The following is a 20,438-nucleotide window of genomic DNA, read 5'->3' as shown; positions in this document are numbered from 1 at the left end:
CATGTCAGAATTACGATGGAAGATGCTGAAGCATGTATGATATATGTGTGTTCTCATATATATTCTTTTTTCTTTTTCCACTCTCACGTCCCATTGTATACGGAAGTTCGAGACTGCCATTTACAACTGTTCTTTCTGCATGCCATTATCTCAACGTACATGCCCTTTTTGTCAAATAGTAGAAGGAAAATTTTATTTGAACCTATATAACTTCATTTTACACCGAATTTATTTTGTACACTTATCTTATTTTTAATTAAACTATCAATATCTCTTTAAACATTAATTTACTACCTAAACTACCATGACAAACCTAATTCAATATGTAAATTTATTTTTACATCAATTTAAAAAATAAACTCAAAATTAAAACATATGTTCTCTTGTCTAACGTTCTCTCCCTCCAACAAGGCCGACATTTTTCCTTTCAATTTCTCATGATTTAATAGAAATTGAAATCTAAATTAATAAGGATGGGTGAGAATTAATTTATCGATTAGGGTTAGCAGGAGGATGGCATAAAACCATCCTACCATATTGGAAAAACTTGATCTTTTGAGGCTAAGTTCCATAAAGGAGTGGGCGATTGCCATGTTGGAAAAGCTTGATAACACCTTTATTGCCTATTTTCTGATGATTTTATGAGCAAGTTAGGGTGCGAGAAATTCAAGGCTATGGAATGAGAAGATTGATTAGATCAACTTGGTCGTCTCTTGAACTCTGGAAATAAAAAGAAACAAACAAAAAAATTTGCATAACGATTCATACCTTAGTTGGAGGATCCAAAACATCAAAATCACTATCAATCCATAAGAAAGAACTTGTTGAGCGTCTTAAGGTACCGAATAGAACATTAGAGAAAGATTGCTTGATGGTTAGGATTTGATTACTAGGAGTGTATCTATTGATAAATTAGTTTTATTACTAATTTTATTGTGCATTTGATGGTAATTATACAATAAGGTAATAAAGACAATTCTCATTTAAAATTTAAGTTGCGTGTAGAGTAAAATTATATGGATTCAAATAAAATTGGTTAAAATATTCATCAAATTTCTAATTCTAATTCTATTTTTTTTTTTAAAAACATCCAATTTCAAATATGGGCCTTCCCTCCGTACTTTATATATGTTGGCCCTCAAGGCATGGACCTTATATATGTAGGCCCATGATATTGAGGCATGGACTTTAAGGGTCTGTTTGATGGGTTGGTTGGGATAAATTATGACCAATTAAAATGGACTTGAGTTCAATCATTTATTTGTTGTGTCAAAATGTGAGAGGATGTGATTAGACATAATGGGTTATAGATCCACAATAAAGTGGGTTATGTAACTTATCCTTATATATGTGTTACAAATTATGTCTTACATGTCCATCTCATTCAGTCCACCAAACGAGTCATAAAGGACTTGTGATACATTAAGTTGGATTGTATCCAATCTCAAGTTAACATCTCAACAAAAGACCAAATATGAATAAATCAACTAAATTGAGGCTCTGCCCAATTGCAACACATTAGGGCATGCATTAGAGTCAAACTGAATATCACTCTCCTCAAGTTTGCTCTGTTTAATTATTTTTGAGCTCAAACTAAGTTTTATTTGCTTCTTATACGAGCCGAGTTCAATCAAGTTTAAAATTTTCAAGCTTGATACAGAGCTTATGTTGTTTCGAACTATTTACTATAATATGTTGGTCCAATCTTGTAACAGAAATTTGCAATTTGGCCGCACATTTTCAAACATAAACAATATAACACAAAATTTTCAAACATAATAATTTAAGATAGTTAGAAAAACGTCTTTTTCTGTTTTGATGATTGGAACCCAGTGAGAAGTTAGGGCATCACAATGAAGGTTTCTTTTGAAACAAAAGAAAATAAGGGGATTTAATAATAAAAGGTCAGATTGAATATAGTCAATCTAAGCTCAGAAAAAACGTAAATATGATTCTTTAAAAGAAGAATTTCCAAAAACTCCTTAGAAAAAACGTAACCTATTCTTATATTCACTGTTGAAACAACCAAGAGACCATGCTATGTCAGCAAAAATAATGCTTCTTCAACCTTGACAAAATGGGATAAGTGAGACACAAAACAATAGTGCAGTGAAGCACAATAACGTGTAAGGGGTAAAGTGAGATTTATGTAGAGTTATATGAGACATTGCTAATAATAAGCATATTAATAAAACATGTCATATAGTATGGATGAACTCTTTTTGTGTACTTGCCATATTAATCTATGGTATGAATAATTAGATACACATGTTGTTGGTGGAGTCAGAAATCGACCTTTAATCATATGTGTGGAATTTTAGTCAATGGAAAAGGAGTTCTGGTTAATTATTCTCTAGTACATGCAAACTCCTGTCAAATTAATAAGCCATCTTTATTCCGGGGACAATCAATATTTGATTCACATCCATACAATTAAATAATGAATATTATCCTTCGTTTTTAAGAAATAAACACCAAATAAGATCATGTTTGAGACATGATTATTGATAAACAAACCTTAGTATCATATAAATCACCTAGTCTTGGCTACTTTTCAAAAATTGGATTGCGCTTTTGGCCATATGTGACTGCGGATTCCATGGACGAAGAGATAATGTGCAAAAAAGTTTCACAAGCAAGCCTAGAAATCGAAAAATGCATGAGATCAGATAAGCCATGCATTGAGCCTCCGTCCCCGTACAGCTTGAGAACTTGAGAGAGATATGTCAAACACAAATGGACAAAGAGAAATGGGAAGAACAAAAATAAGGAGACAGATAAGGTCCTCTTAGTGATCCGTCTTCTAAAAAGCAGGGGTAACACTAGCTCTGTGACTCTCTGGTAGCTCATACAAGAAACAAAATACAGATAGCAGCCAATAGCAACGCATACATTGGGAGAGTGGATTTAGTGTAATATTTTTATGCAACTGCATGCTAAAATCCAAATTGTGTTTTTACCTTTTTGTTTTGTGCTTATGTGTTGTTGTACATCTCTACAACATGAAGAATAATGAGAGAGAGAATTGAGAAGTCGATGGATATGTCTTTTCACGGTACAGGCAAAGGACAGGGCTAGCTATATGCTTGGAATTTACTAGCATGCAAGAATGAGCTAACCGTCCACTGTTTGCAACTAGCTAACATCTTTCTAGATATTGATTCATTACATGCAATATCGTTACTATATTATACTAATTCGTTAATTTGAATTTGTAACCTTGTTATATTTTTTGTTATTCTTCTGATAATTTTGGGGCTAGTGGTTGTGTAATTGAAATGATATCAGAGCTTTCTTTGTAAGTAATCCTAAGTTTGATTATTTCTGTTTCTTAATTATATATCAGTTTGCACTAAACTTAAATGTTGCAGGATGCATAAGTAATTTTGATATATATTGTTTGCCATTTTATGATAGCTTAAGATTTTAATGTTAGTGATTGCCTATACATTAATAACACTTAAGTAATAATCCAATCGTCAACAATCACATCATTTAGTTTACAAAATTTAGTTTAGAAATTTAATCTTCCTAGCATTACCTATATTTGAATACTTACAATCAAATGCAAACCAACATGTACTGATAAATTTGAGCATTCTAGCATTTGAGGTTTCAAATTTCAAATATTTGAGTTTACAACGTACTTAGCTCGTATGTACTCCAAAATGCAGCTATCCCACATGTTTAGATTGAGTAGCTAGCTAGTTACATTAATTTGTAAAGGGAATTCGGTGACCCCTATTAGAGGGAAAGAACGATAAAGAATAAAACAAATGCGTAGTATCAGAGCATGTGAGTTACGGCCAGTGGTAAAGCAATAAAGCCAACCAGCTGCATCTGCCAGCACTAATAATATACGCTTTAAGGGTATGGCCATAGAGTGTGGTATATACATTAGGGCAAGGGGAGACAAATCGATACCAAACGAGAGGCCCGTGAATTCGTAGTACTGTTAATGCATGTCTTATGCCTCTTCCTCCAGATTATTGGCTGGCATAGTGTCTGTGATGTACTCACATGTGTCTTTGTTCTGACAGATCAAACCCCGTCTCTGCCAACTCATTTTCCATAAACCTAGCTATCCCAATGCAAATTTCCCAACTGGAAAAGTAGTGAATGGGACAACTACATAATCCCGTTCCTTCTTGTGTTTTTGGCTTAAAATAGCTATTTAGCTAGAACTTAGCTAGCTTAGTTAGTCCCCACCTGCTTTCTATGGTCCTCTTAACTCTTTCAATCTTAATAATAGTGCAGAAGTTGTCTTAATCTTCATGTCTTGGCATGTACCAATTACTAGATCCCAACCCTATCCCATTTAGACAGTACTGATTTTCAATATTTGAGATGCTAAATTACAAATATCTAAAGTAAAGAAATAAGTTGGATCCATTTTTCTTGAACATAAATTGAAAAACGAATTACTGGAGTCCCTTATAGGTAGTTGATCGTTTATCAATATAAACAAGAAATTCTTATACTCAACAGCGCAAATATCCCAGCAACCCATTAATGTTGTGTTAAGAAATCAAGTCAGAAAAAATGTCTAACATGACTGTTTAACACAGTATGAATGGGTGACCAACTCCCAAGTGTCGGTGACATTCATGTAAGACTATAATGAATTCACTCTATTGATTTTGTATATTTACGATACTTAGTAATATTATATTTATTTTATATCAATAATAAAAGGGAAAAAAAATAACTTTTACCTTTTACATTGGATTTGAACTTAATTTGGTGTCTTATATAACTATAGACCATTTGATTTGTAAATTTATGCTTTGTTAAGTTGGTTAGAGCAGTATTGTGCTTCCTCCTGTGCACCAAGTTCATATCTCCATTGCCGCAACTTAGATAAACTTAGTGTAGAATAATTTAATGTCGGTCAAAAAAACGAATGGTATGCCGTATTTGCAGTACTTTTGCCTATTCAGATAAAAACAAGAGGATAATAGTTTGGAAATTCAAAATTCCAAGACACACCCACTAATCAATTAAAGTGCTCTCCTTGCTCTTGGCAGCTATAAAAGCCATCCCATGCATGCTACAAAATTAACTCATCAAATATGAATACTAGCTAGTAAAAGACACGGAGAGAAACAGGCAAAACAAAGAAACATAGCTGATGAGAGCTATAGTCTCCGGGATGCGGAAGAGAGCAGCATTGCGCCGAAAGCTTCAAATTCGAAGGAGCCTTACCAAGACAAAATCCGTAATACAAAAGTTTTCATATCCTCTGTTTTTTTAATCTCTTACGGCTAGCTATTAGGGTTTACTTTCTTATGCTTGTACTAGCTAGCTAAACTATTAAACATTGTGTGCTTTTGTTGGATGTTTTATGTTTAAAGGTCAAGAGGAGCTCCATTATCATGGATGCTCTATTCCACATTTATATGCTGAAACTCAAGCTTGAAGCAGTCCAAAGAGAGTACTTGCATCTCATGGCTATCAAAACAGGTTACATACGCCTAATCAAACATCTTCAAGTCCCCAAGGTCTCTCTCTCTCTCTCTCTCTCTCTCTCTCTCTCTCACACACACACACACACACATTTGGTGGATATTTATATGTGCATGGATGAGCAGGAAGTGAAGGTCGAGAAGATTAAGGAAGGGTTTCTTGTGAGAGTGAAGTGCGAGAAAGCGAAGGACACTCTGGTTTCAGTTCTGGAGGCATTTGAAGAAATGGGTCTTAATGTTGTGCAGGGTAGAGTTTCATGCAACAATTATTTTTCCATGGAAGCCATTGCAGCTGTAGCTGATGGCGAAAGCAAAGACCAGATGGATGTGAGAGTCGTGACACAAGCAATACTAAGGGCCACCGAGATCAATCAAAATGGAAAAGAGACGCGTGAATGCATTGTAGTTCCCCAGGTTAATAACTCTTAATTAGTAGTGTTGAATCTTCTTATCAATGTAGTGAAGATATTAATTGATGCGTATGTAATATTAATGTATTTGGTGTCACTTCCCCTTTCAACATCTGAAAAAAGGATTGAAATTAATGTCAAATCTCGAAAGGAGACCAAACATTGAAACTTCGTTGCGTTGTCCAATTTTAGCCACTTAATTGATTTCAAATCACTTTTATGCGTGTGTGATGAACATATGCCACCAGTGACACACTTTAAATTTCTTGTATTCCAAGTTCTTTACTCACAAGCAGTTTTGATGCAAGAGAACTAGCTTCCACATCTATAGTAAATGGATCAAAAGATTCAAAACCATTGTTAATTAGGCAGTGGGATTTATTCTATGAGTTTAGGCAAAAGGAGGCTTATAAGCTCATGGGCCTTTCCTCGAAAAGAAGGCTTAATTGCAGTTGGTATTTTTTGGTTCTAAAACGGCAACTTCATTAATAGAAAGAAACTGTCGGACCGCTGGCTGAAACTACAAATGCACAAATGCTAGACTACCGTAACAGCCAAACCCAAATACAAAACCCTAAATTGCAAAACTCCCAAGTAGCAATCCACTTTCAAAGCTCCAAAAACTCAAACACAAAACCCTAATCATAGAGCTGGCAAATGATTGGGTTCAGTTGGTTTAGGTTAGAACCAAATTTAAATCATTTCTTTTTTCTTTTCTTTTTTCCGCGCCGGAACTAGTTTAGAACCAAATTTTCCAAAAATCAGAGCAATTTTTTATTTTATTTTATACTTTTATCGTAATTGTGAATTAGGGTTTCAATTCTGGTTCGTTTAGTGCATTCGGGTCCACGAGAAGGACAATGTTGGCTCTACAATCGAGCTATAATTCGAAAAAGATGTTGCCTTTGAAATTAATGGGTGATTGTGGGTTTCCTGGGTTGACTCAAAATCATCCGTTATCTAATGGGTTGCTAATGAGTTCACCCATTATTAACTCAAACCATTAAGTCTTCACCCGTCAAGGGCGGTCGTGAGATTTTCTAGGCCCGGGATGACGCCTAAAATGCCCTAACTTCATATAAGAAAATTGTTTGTTTTCACACGTAACACTTCAATAAAATTATACTTAGAAAACCATTTCAAACTCAATAATTTAGAAACACAGAAAAACTAATTTAATTTTATTAAGAGAATGGAACAAAAAAACCTGGGATTACAAGTAGATGGATGATGAGTAAAAATTGAAAAGAATAAACATGCACATAGCATTTTGAACTCTGGACCTTTCGTTAATTTTTAGAAACACATAAAAACTAATTTTATTTTATTAAGAGAAGGGAACAAAAAAACTTGGGATTACAAGTAGATAGATGATGAGTAAAAATTGAAAAGAACAAACATGCACATAGCATTTCGAACTCTGGACCTTTCGTTAATTTTAAAAAACAAAAACCATTGCTTTTGATTAAACCACTTGACCATTTAGCCAAATTTTATAAATTTAAACTCTTATGAAAAGAATTTGTAAAAGATAGAAATTAAAAAACACACGTAGTGTTTCGAACCCAAGACCTCCTTGTTAATTTTAAACAAAATAAACCACCGCTTATAGACAAACATTATAATTATTTAGCCAAATTTTATAAATTTATACTCTTATGAAAAGAAATTTATAAAAATTGGAAAGTAAATAAACACAAATGAAGTTTTGAACCCAAGGTCTCCTCATTAATTTCAAATAACAAAACCCACTAGTTCTACTTAAATTTCTTTGTCATTTAGCCAAATTTAAAAAATCTATACTCTTATAAAAACATATATAAATATACCACTCCAATAATTTTTGTGCCCCAATTTTTTTGAGCCCTGGACAGATACCCAGCTCGCATTGGGCCTGGGCCGGCCCTGTCACCCATTAGTTGAAGATTTATGAATGAATTGAATCGTGTTAACAGATTGAGTTCATCTTGCCAGCTCTACCTAATCAACACTCAAAACACCTTGAAGAGAACACACATGAAACAAGAGCCATAAAAATCAGATGGTGTGGGTACTGATGTTGATTTGGCTGTGTGTGTGTATATAGTATCAGTACTAGTTTTGGCGAAGCTACTGAACTGGCTAGGTTAGGGTATTTTGGCCCAGAGCTTGTCCACAAACCCTAAGTTTTCCTTTAATGGGGATTGTAGGCGGAGATGGAGGTGGTTGTAACTAGTGTGGGCCGGGGTTTGTGGTCCAGAGGTTATCTTTGATTTATGTAGTGTGTGGAGATGCTTTATCAGTTCGGCTTGGTCCTTAGCTGATATATAGGTTGGTACTTGGTGGTGACATCTCTAACCAACAACCAAGAATTATATGGTACGAACTAGTAGGCAACTTGCAATGAGTCTCAACACATACACTCCATTATATGTTAGGAGATTGCATTGTTCAATTTATATATGATTTGTTTTCATTAGATTATTATTATTATTATTCATAATAATGTATCTAACACTTAATTAAGTTATTTAGTACGTCTTTCATAATATACACTTTGAACATATAAGTTACGACATGCATATGTGATAAATAAATGAGCATATATAAGCCACTAAGGTTAGTCTATTGATGAGGGTAACTAAGTAGGGTGATTGATAAAAATAGACTACAAATCCAGTGTTAAAATTCATTTTTTGTAACTAAAAAAGAAAAGAGCGTAAAGATCAAATTCAATTTCTGAATTGACGTTATACGTGAAAAGAAATTATCATTTCTTCCTCTTTGATATAAAATTAGATCTTATACAATCCGATCCAACTTTACACTGCCAACGGTTGCATATTATCACACATGTGCAATGTGCATGGCCGTACAAATCAAATCCAACAATAGAAGCTTCCATGGAAATACAACTATCCAACTATTGTAAATGTCGACGTTACGGACTTTAACTTGCACCCTATTGATAATTACAGAGAAGGCCTGCAGCAGGCTGCAGCTTCAGTCTTGACCATTAATTATTAGTTTAATTATATACGATCAGAGTGATGTGACCCGCTTGATGAAGAAATGCTAGATTTCTTCTTTTAATATGCAGATTTAATTAGCTAAATCCTTGAGATTAGACGGGGTCCACTTCCATAGTTTCTTGTTAAAAGCGTTCACCCAAACGGTTAAATACGATTATTTCTCAAATTTCATCAACATACGTACAGTAACTAAAACTATTCCGAGATATATATGGGGAACGAGGATCCTCTTCATATTCTTTTTACGAGGATCTTAAGAATTCTTTAATTGTATTCATTCATCGTATATCGTGCAGTAAAAAATTATTATAATTTTTTTATTTTAAATTGAATATAAACAGTACCTAACAAAAACTGGTTGTACGATATACAATAAACAGACTCCTCATTCAGTGGCGGAGCCTATATGGGATCATTGGTTGTCTTTGAACCCAACAACTTCAAAAACCTCATATATATTTGTTTGTATATTGTATTTGATCACTATAAACAGCTAAGGAAACTAAATTACAACATTCTCCTCCTACCTTTTTTTTTTTTTCCTACTATCATATTTGTCTTCCTTTTCTCTCTTCTTGTAAAAAATACTTTAGTTGAAATGCGTTAGCAGTCTTCAACATTACTGCACAATATACTGCATGCACTGTTGACAAGTCTCTACAAATGTCGACGTATATCGGAATAAACCTTCGGCATACGTTGACAGGAATTAGAAGGTGCATACTAGATGCTTGACGAAATGGCTCAATAAAGCTTTTTTTATTGATATTATGACCTCATTATTTGAAAATCCTGACTACGGTACTGTCCTCATTCATATATGGGATAATGGGACTGATTCGTAGGGCACCATTTTTTCTTTACACAATTTTTTATAGTGTTCTTTTACACAATTTTAACGATTCAAACCATTTATTTGTTAAATTTTTTCTCAAATATTATATCTACCAAAGATTATTAAAATCTAAAACCATATGACCTTTGAATTAAGAGTTCCAGGTTTCTTTGTAGGATCATGTTCGTCCATTTTGTTCTCTACAAATGAATATCTTAATTGTTTTGGATTTGTCTAATCTTTTGCAAGGATAATCAATGAATTATGGTCTAAAAGATATGATTCAAATTGTTAAAATACATTACAAGTAAACTCCACAAAAACATGTGTAAAAAAAAAAAAATTAGTGTCACGAATCTATCCTTATATGTGTGTGTGTGTGTGTAGTTTGAGAGTTATATTCTAACTATGGTTGGTCCGAAAGAGGAAATGCATCACTCTCCCTCCCACAAAATCAAGTCTGAAACAAATCTAAAGTCTACCAAAGTTAGTGTCCCTTCCATTTTAGATATCAAATTGTTGCATTTAACATGTTGCGGGGACACATTCTTTAGCTTCTGGCAACCTTCAACAATAAACATCATCTCAAACTTATACCACTATGTCGTATTTATGATTGGTTAGACTTTATGGATAAAAAAATCTCAGATGTGATTTTAGAAAATATTATTATTATTTTTTTTAACAAACGATAGTGTCTACACTAAAGGAGTATGGGAGTGGACTAAACTTTACAATGAATTTGTCATTCATAGACAACCATTTCTCGCAACTAAAACATGTTGCATAGAAGTTTTTTTTTTTTTTTTGTCAATTGCTAGGATATTAGAAAGTCACTCTGGCATGTATAACTCCGGCCGTCGATAACAACCTCTATTACTAATAATCAACGAAGCCACTGAGTGCTGCTCCATTGCTAGGTAAGTAACACCACAGTGCTAAGTTGATTGGCTAAGTTATGAATATGTCAACAAGAGTTTCTTCTAGTTTTACGTTTAGGTGTGATTCCGCTAAGATGCCAAATTGGCTTGGGACAAAGTTTAAGAAGGTGAATCCATCTCGTGCACACCTAAACCCACAAATAAAATAATTGGACATGGTTACAGTTTATCTTTTCGGGGGTCGGGAAGACTTATGTATATATACATTTCAGCTTTTCACTACTCCTATTGTGTAATTAACCAGTGCCAAAAATCAAACCCAAAACATACCGTGTGGAATACGAATCTAAAATTATTCCCCTCCATTAAGCCACCCCCGCAATGATCGAGTGATATCTCTTCTGACCCTCTCAGTATTACACGGATCAGGATAACATGTGGGTTACATTCCGCTGGTTAATATTGCCTATTTTAATCGCTGGAAGATCACAAAGCTTTAATGCGACATATACTCACCCAATATATGGCGCTCTCTTATCATACCGCAGTCATAAATATGAACATAAATTAATAGTCATAATACTGCTTCTTATTCAACATTCATGTCGTGCGTAAAACGCATATGTTTGGCTCTAGGAAAATATTTCAAATCGAAGATTCATTTCTAATTTAAAATATGACTGAGGAAAGCCAATAGGAACCTTCCCATCCCTTGAAAAATATACATAGGTGTGAGCTGTCACATATGTTTGAGAAAGTGGCCATGATGGATGCAGCGGGTGAAGGAATACGAAATTAAATTATTACAATTAATATGTTGTATTATAAAATTAAATGAAAATATAAAAATAATTACAATAAAAATTAGGGTTAGTTTCCGACTTTAGAATTAGGAACCGTCGTGGCAAAGTCACCATCTGATTTTTTTTTTTTTTTTTTTTTAAAAACCCCTAGGGTTAGTAGATCTTAGAGTTGTACAATGTACAAATGAATAATATAAGTCGTATCCATACGCATATACATTGCTTCACCCATAGAAGACTTGTATATATTTAGGGATTTTTGATAAATTTGATGTAACATATAGGCCAATTGGGCACTGCAACTGACTTGGTCAAATTCTGAGGCTCAACTTTAGACTCACGCCAAAAATTTTAATTTTGGGACCACGCCAAATGCCTCAAATTATCCAAATGTTATTTGAGATTTTTAGATTTTTTCAAAAGTGCGATTCTTCATTGATTATTTGTCACCTCATATTTTTAGTACAATATTTTATAGTATTGAAACAAAAATTAGCATAAAATTATGAAATAACAGGAAGTCCCTAAAAAGTTCTAGTTTTAAAAGAATTCCTTAGCATTCCTCATGAAGTTGGCCTTGTCTTCAGTCATGGCCCCTAAAAATGTACTCATTTTTAACTTTTCTGAAATTTATAAAAAAAATATGATTATCTTCAACCTTTTGGGATTATCTATGGCAATGAAACCACCAACAAAAAATTGCTATAATTCGTTATGAATAGTTTTAGTATGTTCGTAACATTCTGTCATGTTTAATGTTTGTTTTGTTTTTCTCTTTAATGTTTAACTTACTACAATTTGTAAGACTGAAAATCAAACTCAGATGTAAGGGAACAAGCACATTACCTGACAGACTGGCCTGACATTATAAAGAAAAGAAGTTTAATATACGTCATTGAGGTATTTGTTAACCTAGCTACAATACGTGTAATTTGACTTTTCTTATATTAATTAATGGAAATTGATTTGAATTAGATAGGGCTAAGAGCTAAGAACCCTCGATACACATAAAGGACAAACAAATTTGGTGAGATCATCATGGTTAATATAATATGAGTCGATAAAATAACATTATCATGTCATTTAGATAATCATATTTTGAATGTTACTTGCCTCTATTCTATTCGTATCATCGGTTGGGGAGGAAAGGGAAAGGAAGTGTGAACTAAACAAAACCTGGTTTTCATTGAATTTAACGGGAAGAACATACTTAATATCTTTGTTTATTTATCATAATCACAAAGGGAATATTTTTGTTCACCACACTATTTTAGCGCGGCTACTTGACTTCTAAGGTAAGGTACAAACTAGTGCTGGTAAGTGAACGAACCTATGAATTCTTGCGGCAGGTATTCTCGAGGTCTTTGGTACCATACATGGATTTTGAAAGGTAAAATGTAATCAAATGAATCAATGTCACCCATGCCAATGATAGAGTACAACATATGAGCTCAGGCCCTTGACTTCTAAGGTAAGGTACAAACTAGTGCTGGTAAGTGAACGAACCTATGAATTCTTGCGGCAGGTATTCTCGAGGTCTTTGGTGCCATACATGGATTTTGAAAGGTAAAATGTAATCAAATGAATCAATGTCACCTATGCCAATGATAGAGTACAACATATGAGCTCAAGCCCTTTTGTGAACTTACTTGCACTAGCCTCCACGGACGTGCCGATGTTCGTTGCTCCTCTATTTTCTTTTTGGCATATTTTACTAATTCCTCATTTTAATTAGGCAGCGCAAAGGAGGTTTGAGGGCTTGTTAAGGAAGTTAGTGTGGCCTAAAGAAGGGGAGAAAACGAAAAGCGTTTTTTGGTCCCCTGAGTTTAAATTTTGAGATCTGTATGGTAAATATACACAAATCTTAAAATTTAAACTCATCCAACGATGATAAATATGGTGATGAATATTACCACCACATAAAGATGGCGAGCAGAAATGCACCCAATCACAAAGGAGTAGGTGTTGGCAAACTCACAAAATAATAGACAAACATATATAACAATGTGCCTAAATACCAGGCATTAGCTGAGCTCCAAACTTTAGCATGAGCACTCCAGATCATTAAAAGCCGTCCTGTGCCGTCCTGTGAATACCTAGTTGCGGCTAGTCCAATTGTAATACCATAGTATGTTGTGCTTTTTCTGACTAACCGTTAAACGTATCTACGTAATATCTTATGGATTGTAAAAAAAATTAGATCGAAAGACGTATGCAACATTTAAAAAGGAAACAAACAGAAATTCCTTTAAATTGGTAAAACTCATTCAACCGTCCCAAAAGATTTGGTTGGAAGTTGTAAAAAAAGAGAAAGGTCACTTTCGTGTTGCAATGTGATTAGTTTGGGTAAGAAAAAGAAAGGAGAAAATGGAGATGGATAATAATTCATAAATCCAATTATTGGGGTGTTTAAATTAAAAAAAAAAAACATTTGGTTGCACGTCCTGAATTCAACATAAACATTTAAGGGTGTATTTTTGCTCATCATCATTTAGTGTGATGTATACTCATTACTCTATTTATCACTATTAGATGAATTTGAATTTCGAGATTCGTGTAGTGGATATAAACAAATCTCAAAATTCAAACTCATCTAACGATGATAAATAAGATGATGAGCATACATCACAATAAATGGTGGTAAGTAAAAATGCACTCAACATTTAATTATAATCCAAACGCACATTTGTCAATGTGACGGCCAATTTTTAAAGACCCCACCTTTACTCTTACACCTCCCTCCATTTGTTTCTTCTTCTAAACCCCCCTCATCAAACCACAAACTTCCATCTCCCTCTCTCTCTAACCTCTCTCTCCTCCGTCTCTGCTCTGAGCAGCCGCTTTGTGTTTCTCTGCAAGCATCATCATCAAATTCAGAGCTCCAAAAGTTCCAAAAATGGACCCCACATTCTTCAGCAGCAACAGCAAACAGATTATGAGCGATCAGGAGGAGAATGACAACACCACCTCCTCCACGCCGGAAAACAGCTCAGACTCTCCTCCGCCGGCTACCAATTTCAGCGACTACTCCAAGATCACCACTTCCACCTCTTCCCCCAAAAAAAGGTTTGTAATTTACTCTTGTTCTCAATTCACAAGATAAACCAGATTTCAATTCAATTCCATGCACCAAACCAATGTTAGTAATGGGATTTTTAAGTTAACGTTAATTTACATGAATTCAATTGTTACAGTGCTCGGCGAGCTATACAGAAACGAGTGGTGTCGGTACCCATAAAAAATGAGAACAGCAACACTCCGCCGCCTTCAGATTCTTGGGCTTGGAGAAAGTACGGCCAGAAACCCATCAAAGGCTCCCCTTATCCCAGGTAATTCTACTAATAATCAATCAACTTCGTAATTATATATTTAAGTTAAGTAAGTTTGGCGAGAGATTGTGTTTGCCCTCTTACATCTAAGTGTGAATTTCACTTTCTTTACCAATAATCATTTCCTAACCGCATGTGTCCGGCTCCTATACAAAATTAGAAGAACTTGTAACGTATATCAGAGTAGTTTAGAATATCGTCGAATTTGGCAGCTTTCTACATAGCTGGTGATCCGTGACTAATTATGTGTCTTTTTTGTTGGGATTTGGTTAATTTACCGAATTGGGCAGAGGGTATTACAGGTGCAGTAGCTCAAAGGGATGCCCGGCGAGGAAACAAGTGGAAAGAAGCCGCGTGGACCCCACCATGCTGGTCATCACATACTCCGCCGAACACAACCACCCTTGGCCCGCCTCTCGCAACCACCACAACAACCGCAGCATTTCAAATCCCGCCGCTGGAACCAAACCCGGCCTCACCCCGGAGGCCCAGCAACCCGACCACCAAGACCAAGAGCAAGACCCGAGGTTCGCGGATCTAAACCACGAGTCGCTTCTCGTAAACGACGATTACGTCTGGTTCGCCGACATGGAGACGACGTCATCGACGGTGCTCGAGAGCCCTATCTTCGCCGAGAGCGGCGGCTCCGTCGGGTCCGACTCCGGGGACATGGCGGAAATGGTGTTCCCGATGGGAGAAGAGGACGAGTCTCTATTCGCCGATCTCGGCGAGCTGCCGGAGTATTCCCTCGTGTTTCGACACCGCGGCGTGGGACCACAAGCTCAGATCTGTTGACACGTGTCCTTCCTTCCATATAAAACCCTCCAATTTTTATTGTTTTTTTTACACACAACCTCTCTCCCCGTAAATACAAGAGTCCTGTGTCAAGTAAGAAATTTTTTATTGTACTAAGAAAACGGTCTACAAATTAAGTGTTATAATATAATTGATTAAAATTTTTTTTTTAAGTATTCAATCATTGATATTATAACATTTAATATATCAGATCGTATTCTGACACTTTAAAAAATCTCTACGTTCAAATGAGTATCGTGCACCCTAAGATACCGAATTTATTTAACATTTTTATGATTTTAGTTTTTCTTTTTTAGTAATAAAAAGTTTATTATATTTCCTTGCCTTAATTTTAGCTTAGTGAATGAATAAACACAGTTTTTAATCTGGATCTGTCATGATGTTGGTATAATTAGCATATTTTGGCCGTCCGTTTCCAACTTTTGCATAGAATAGAATATTCTTAAGTGGGGCTCACCAGTCAATTATTGCTAATTTTATCTTTATCAGTGGCCCAATGAATAGTATTTTTTGGTGTCACATACTTCACCAAATATACTCCTCAAACAAAAAAACTTTAAAAGCAATTCAAAATAATGCATCAAATGTAGTAAGGGTATTTTCGTTATTTTAATAGTTTTTTTTTTAATAATTAATTTCTTCTGTACAATTTTTTTTTAATAATTAGTACAGCACAATAGGCTAGTAATAATATGATTCAATCAGTTTTTCATTAAATATTATTTTCTCTATTTTTAAACATATTCAAAATATCTTAAGAGGTGTGTAATGCCGGTTATAAAAAAGGTATTTCGCACGCAAATAATAATGTGATTAAATTAGTTGTCAAATTATTGTTTTTTTTTTTTTTTGAACAAACAATATTATCTACACTAAGGAGGGTGGGCTTAGCCTCACAATAGGCTATCAATAATGTGATTCAATCAGTTGTTTGTTAAATATTATTTTCTCTATTCTTAATATAAATTCAATAGAGACCGATTTTATTATATGGATTCAGTTGTTTTAATTGCTTTATGAGGGGTTTCTTCTAGCATAATCTAAGATTATTCATTTACTTCAAATATTTGATTTCCTTTTGTCAATTTACATATATAAATATATTTAAAACGTGTAAGTGGCGCGTAGCACGCCGTGATTCAAAAAATGCCTTCTGCACGCGTGTGAGCGCGTGCATGAAGGCTAGTATTTATAAATCATACGTTTGTGAAATAATTTCTTAAAATATAGAAAACTTAGACTAACTAATTCAGAACAAAAAAGAAATTATATCTTCATAATTTTTCACGAGAGACTCGTTTGGTGTCAAGGATTCAATTAGTAGAAGTGAAGAAATTAATAAGGTGTTAATGTCATTGTGTGGGGATTGAAGCTAACTAGTTTTTTCACAAGTAATCTATCTTCTACCTTCCGCTTGAATATAATTTCTTTACTTATTCTTGAGTTAAGTCATCTAAATATTTACCCAATCTTTAAGGGTGATTCCAAATTGGTTCTAACATTTTAAAACATTCCAATTAACCACCTAAAGTTTTAAAAAATGGACATCTATTGGGTTCACTAACGTTCAGTGATGATGTTAACAAATATTAAGCGGGTTTTAACTCTCAAGTCATCTATGGAGATTTGAATCTCCAAATTGACATGTAACTAAGCAAATTTATGGTTTAACTTGACTAATATGGGTCAATTTGGAGGATTAGAACTTCAAAGACATCGATTAGTGAATACTAACTTTAGTATTTTTCCACTTCATCGTTTAGTTCGAGTAGCATCATCATTAATGTTGGTAAAGTCCCCCTTAACCTACCAAATGTCTAATTTTCAAAACGCTAAATAGTGATTTGTAGTGTTTTAAAAGATCAAGACTAATTTAGAATCACCTCAAAAAGTTGGGTAGTTTTTTTGTAATTAACCCTTTATTCTTTCTATGTAGCTTGACCAAATATCTTGGCTCAATTCAAAAGTCGGACTGTTAGCCAGCCCTTGGAGTTGGCTAGGTACATTATAAGAAAAATTAATAAAAATAGCTTGAAAATTTTGAGTTTTAATGATAAGAACAAAAAAAAAAGGTAAATTGAATAGTACTAGGATTGACTTCTTAGTGTAGAAATGTAGTTTTTCGTTAAAATGAATAGTACCGCGGGTTTTTCGTTAAAACTCTCTTAATTATATTATTAGAGAACTACTAGGATAGTTGGCAGTTCTATTCTTTTTAAACTAAACTATGACAAATAAAATAATCCAGCAACCATTGATTATCACATGGCCATTTGCTTCCTCTTTATGCTCTTTGATTTCCATCGATCTTATCCTGCACAATATATTTTCTCACCTTTTGTTTCCCGGAAGCAATCACACTGCATTTTCTTAAACATTATAGAAATATATTAACATGATACTAGGATAATTTTTTGTCTTAAGAATCATCATCTGTATATTATATATACAGTAATGTGTTTATCTTTCTCCATAAGTAATTAGTGGGATGAAAGAGATAACACGTAGCAGTAATAATTGGCTAAATATTGATTTCCTCCCATTATGATCAATTTAAAAACACAAAATGATTCGATCAAACCAATCTCAGCATCTGTTAGATGGGCGACCAACGAGTTGGGCTGGGAAGAACACAACTCGAGTCATAGAAGTGAGGAACTCAGAAACTAAGATTCTCATCGTTCGATTAGACGTCGAATGAAAATGTCTTTCTCGACACATCATTTGAAAAGTTAAAGAAACCCAAAGCCCTTGACTTTTAGGTGATGATGCCGATGGTAAAGCTGGATCTTGACTTCGTTACCAATTATTTGGTAGCTTATTAAAAAGAAACACAACTAAAATATCTTGCATGTCACACTCTAAATCCAGATAATTTAAACTTCACCAGCTTACCTCAGTTTATTATAAACCCTAAATGCAGGGTGTTAATATATATAATAGTTGTTGATGAAGACTGGAGAAGGGGACCAGTATAGTTCAAACGCTAACCATTTTTTTTTTTTTTGGGACGAATAACCCTAATTATTTAACCCTACTTAGTCTCGTCGAATTTAAAAAATTAATATGATTGTTTAAAAAACACTCATCTTTGCAATTGGCTTTTGTTTTTGCTTTTTGATTTACAACACCTGCACGGCATTTAGTACGTCATATAAATTATTGCAGTCATTGCCCATGTCATGAAATGAAACCATCCTTGGGATAAGTTGGATCGGATCTACTTCTTCCTTATCCGTTAAGGCAGCACAGAGAGAGAGAGAGAGAGAGAGAGAGAGAGAGAGAGAGAGAGAGAGAGAGAGAGAGAGAGAGAGATGCATAAATTAAGGCAAATGACAGCTTAGCCATGAAGATTCACCATTTTATTAAAACCCTAATAACCTGCAAAGCCTGCAAGTTTTGTCTCTGTATATAACATGCTTAATACCTTCCGCTGGTATTGCTGGAATCGAAGTTTAAATATGGCACGCTTGTAGCAGCGGTAAAGTTAGAAATATTTTTTTATGGTACAGTCTAAAATATTATGATGATAAACTGTGTCGATCACATATGAATCACGAGTTTCATTCTTTTAGACTTACAAGGTTTAAGAAAATCATGGCCACCACCGTTTTATTTTAATCCATTAGTAAGGAAAGTACACAAGAAAATTAAATGAACACTTACCGTTGAATTAAAATTGAATGATAAGTGACCATAACTTCCTTGTTGTCAGGGGCAGAGCCATGAAGAGACCATAATGGTCCCGAGCTTACCTGACTTTTTTTCACATAGAAAAAACTAGAGTTATCCCTCTGATTTCCAATAATTGTGAATAAGTGATGACAAAGAAGGTTTTGATTATTCCCATATTCATAAATTCAACATCATCGTCATCAAGCAAACAAACATCAAAATCGGACTAAAAATCTAGAGTAGCAAATTAAGTACCAGCTGAGACGATGACCAGATGATGGCTTGGAGATAGATTCGTGAGCGTGTTTGCAGCATTGTTGCATTGCTTTTTTACATTTGTGAGAGGCCTCTCCAAACCCGAAAGTCTAGAAGGATAACTCTATATGAATCACATTCATTTTGATTTGCATGTGTGATCAAATTTAGCAGTACCACAATAGATACAAGTTGCTTAAGAGACAACTGCACATGCAAGTCATCGCCAGAAAAACTTATCTATATCGAAGATTTCAAATCACGCATTACATGTGTTTTAACTATCCCACGTAATAATGTGTGATTAGCTTGAGATACTCGGTATTGTAACATCTTCTCGCGCTTTCACTGTGGGGTCCACACAGATCTAACGGCTTGCAGTTTCCTTAGCTCTCCTCAATGAATAATAGAACATGTTGTGCAACTTGTGCTGTTGTCGCAGGCTAATTTGTGGATAGCAGCCTAGGTTACTGGAACTCCGGCGTTGCCTGTGGACAAGGAAAGTGTTTGAAATTGTTTAATTCATATTGGCAATGATATCCTTTCTCCAATGATTACGGACAGATCAGATAATTGAAAAAGGACGTCCAAACTAAACTTTTTAAATTTGGCAAGAAGGATATTCCAAAACGACATGCCTTATTGTTTGCATGCATGATGCACCACCTTCACCAACTGCTTTGTTTTCTAGGAATCGACCTGCACGACAGCCTGTCTCGAGAGGGAACTACAGCCAGTCAGTGGGGAATTTAGATTCGAAAATTGGGTTTCAGTGTATAAAGATTTAATTTTTTAGTAGAAACAGAGCGTGAATTACGCAAAAAGAAAAACTAATTTGTTTACTCATTGAGGCATCTTGTCTAACACCATGGATTTGTAGTCGTCACTCGAACTATATTGCGTATATTTCATCAGATGTCGGCAAATGCCGAAGCAATCTGTTGAGTGCTATCGAGAG

General features: G+C 34.6%; 2 protein-coding genes across 2 annotated transcripts; both read left to right on the top strand.

The window, feature by feature from the left end:
• Nucleotides 1–5,051: 5,051 nt before the first annotated feature.
• LOC137727616 (uncharacterized) lies at nucleotides 5,052–6,046 on the top strand. Its single transcript, XM_068466444.2, has 3 exons — nucleotides 5,052–5,218; nucleotides 5,355–5,501; nucleotides 5,592–6,046. Exons 1-3 carry the CDS (start codon nucleotides 5,132–5,134, stop codon nucleotides 5,892–5,894), a joined length of 537 nt encoding a protein of 178 aa, XP_068322545.2. The 5' UTR covers nucleotides 5,052–5,131; the 3' UTR covers nucleotides 5,895–6,046.
• Nucleotides 6,047–14,143: 8,097 nt separating this feature from the next.
• On the top strand, nucleotides 14,144–15,879 carry LOC137730146 (putative WRKY transcription factor 65). The gene is made up of 3 exons (XM_068469213.2): nucleotides 14,144–14,471; nucleotides 14,600–14,734; nucleotides 15,025–15,879. The coding sequence occupies exons 1-3, from the start codon at nucleotides 14,302–14,304 to the stop codon at nucleotides 15,527–15,529; spliced, it is 810 nt and encodes a 269-aa protein (XP_068325314.2). The 5' UTR covers nucleotides 14,144–14,301; the 3' UTR covers nucleotides 15,530–15,879.
• Nucleotides 15,880–20,438: the final 4,559 nt, after the last annotated feature.

This window comes from Pyrus communis, chromosome 10, assembly GCF_041283825.1.
Source record: "Pyrus communis isolate YQ-2024b chromosome 10, ASM4128382v1, whole genome shotgun sequence".
NCBI classification, from domain to species: Eukaryota; Viridiplantae; Streptophyta; class Magnoliopsida; order Rosales; family Rosaceae; genus Pyrus; species Pyrus communis.
Note: the sequence above shows the minus strand (reverse complement) of the source record. Positions and strands in the feature narration are given on the sequence as shown.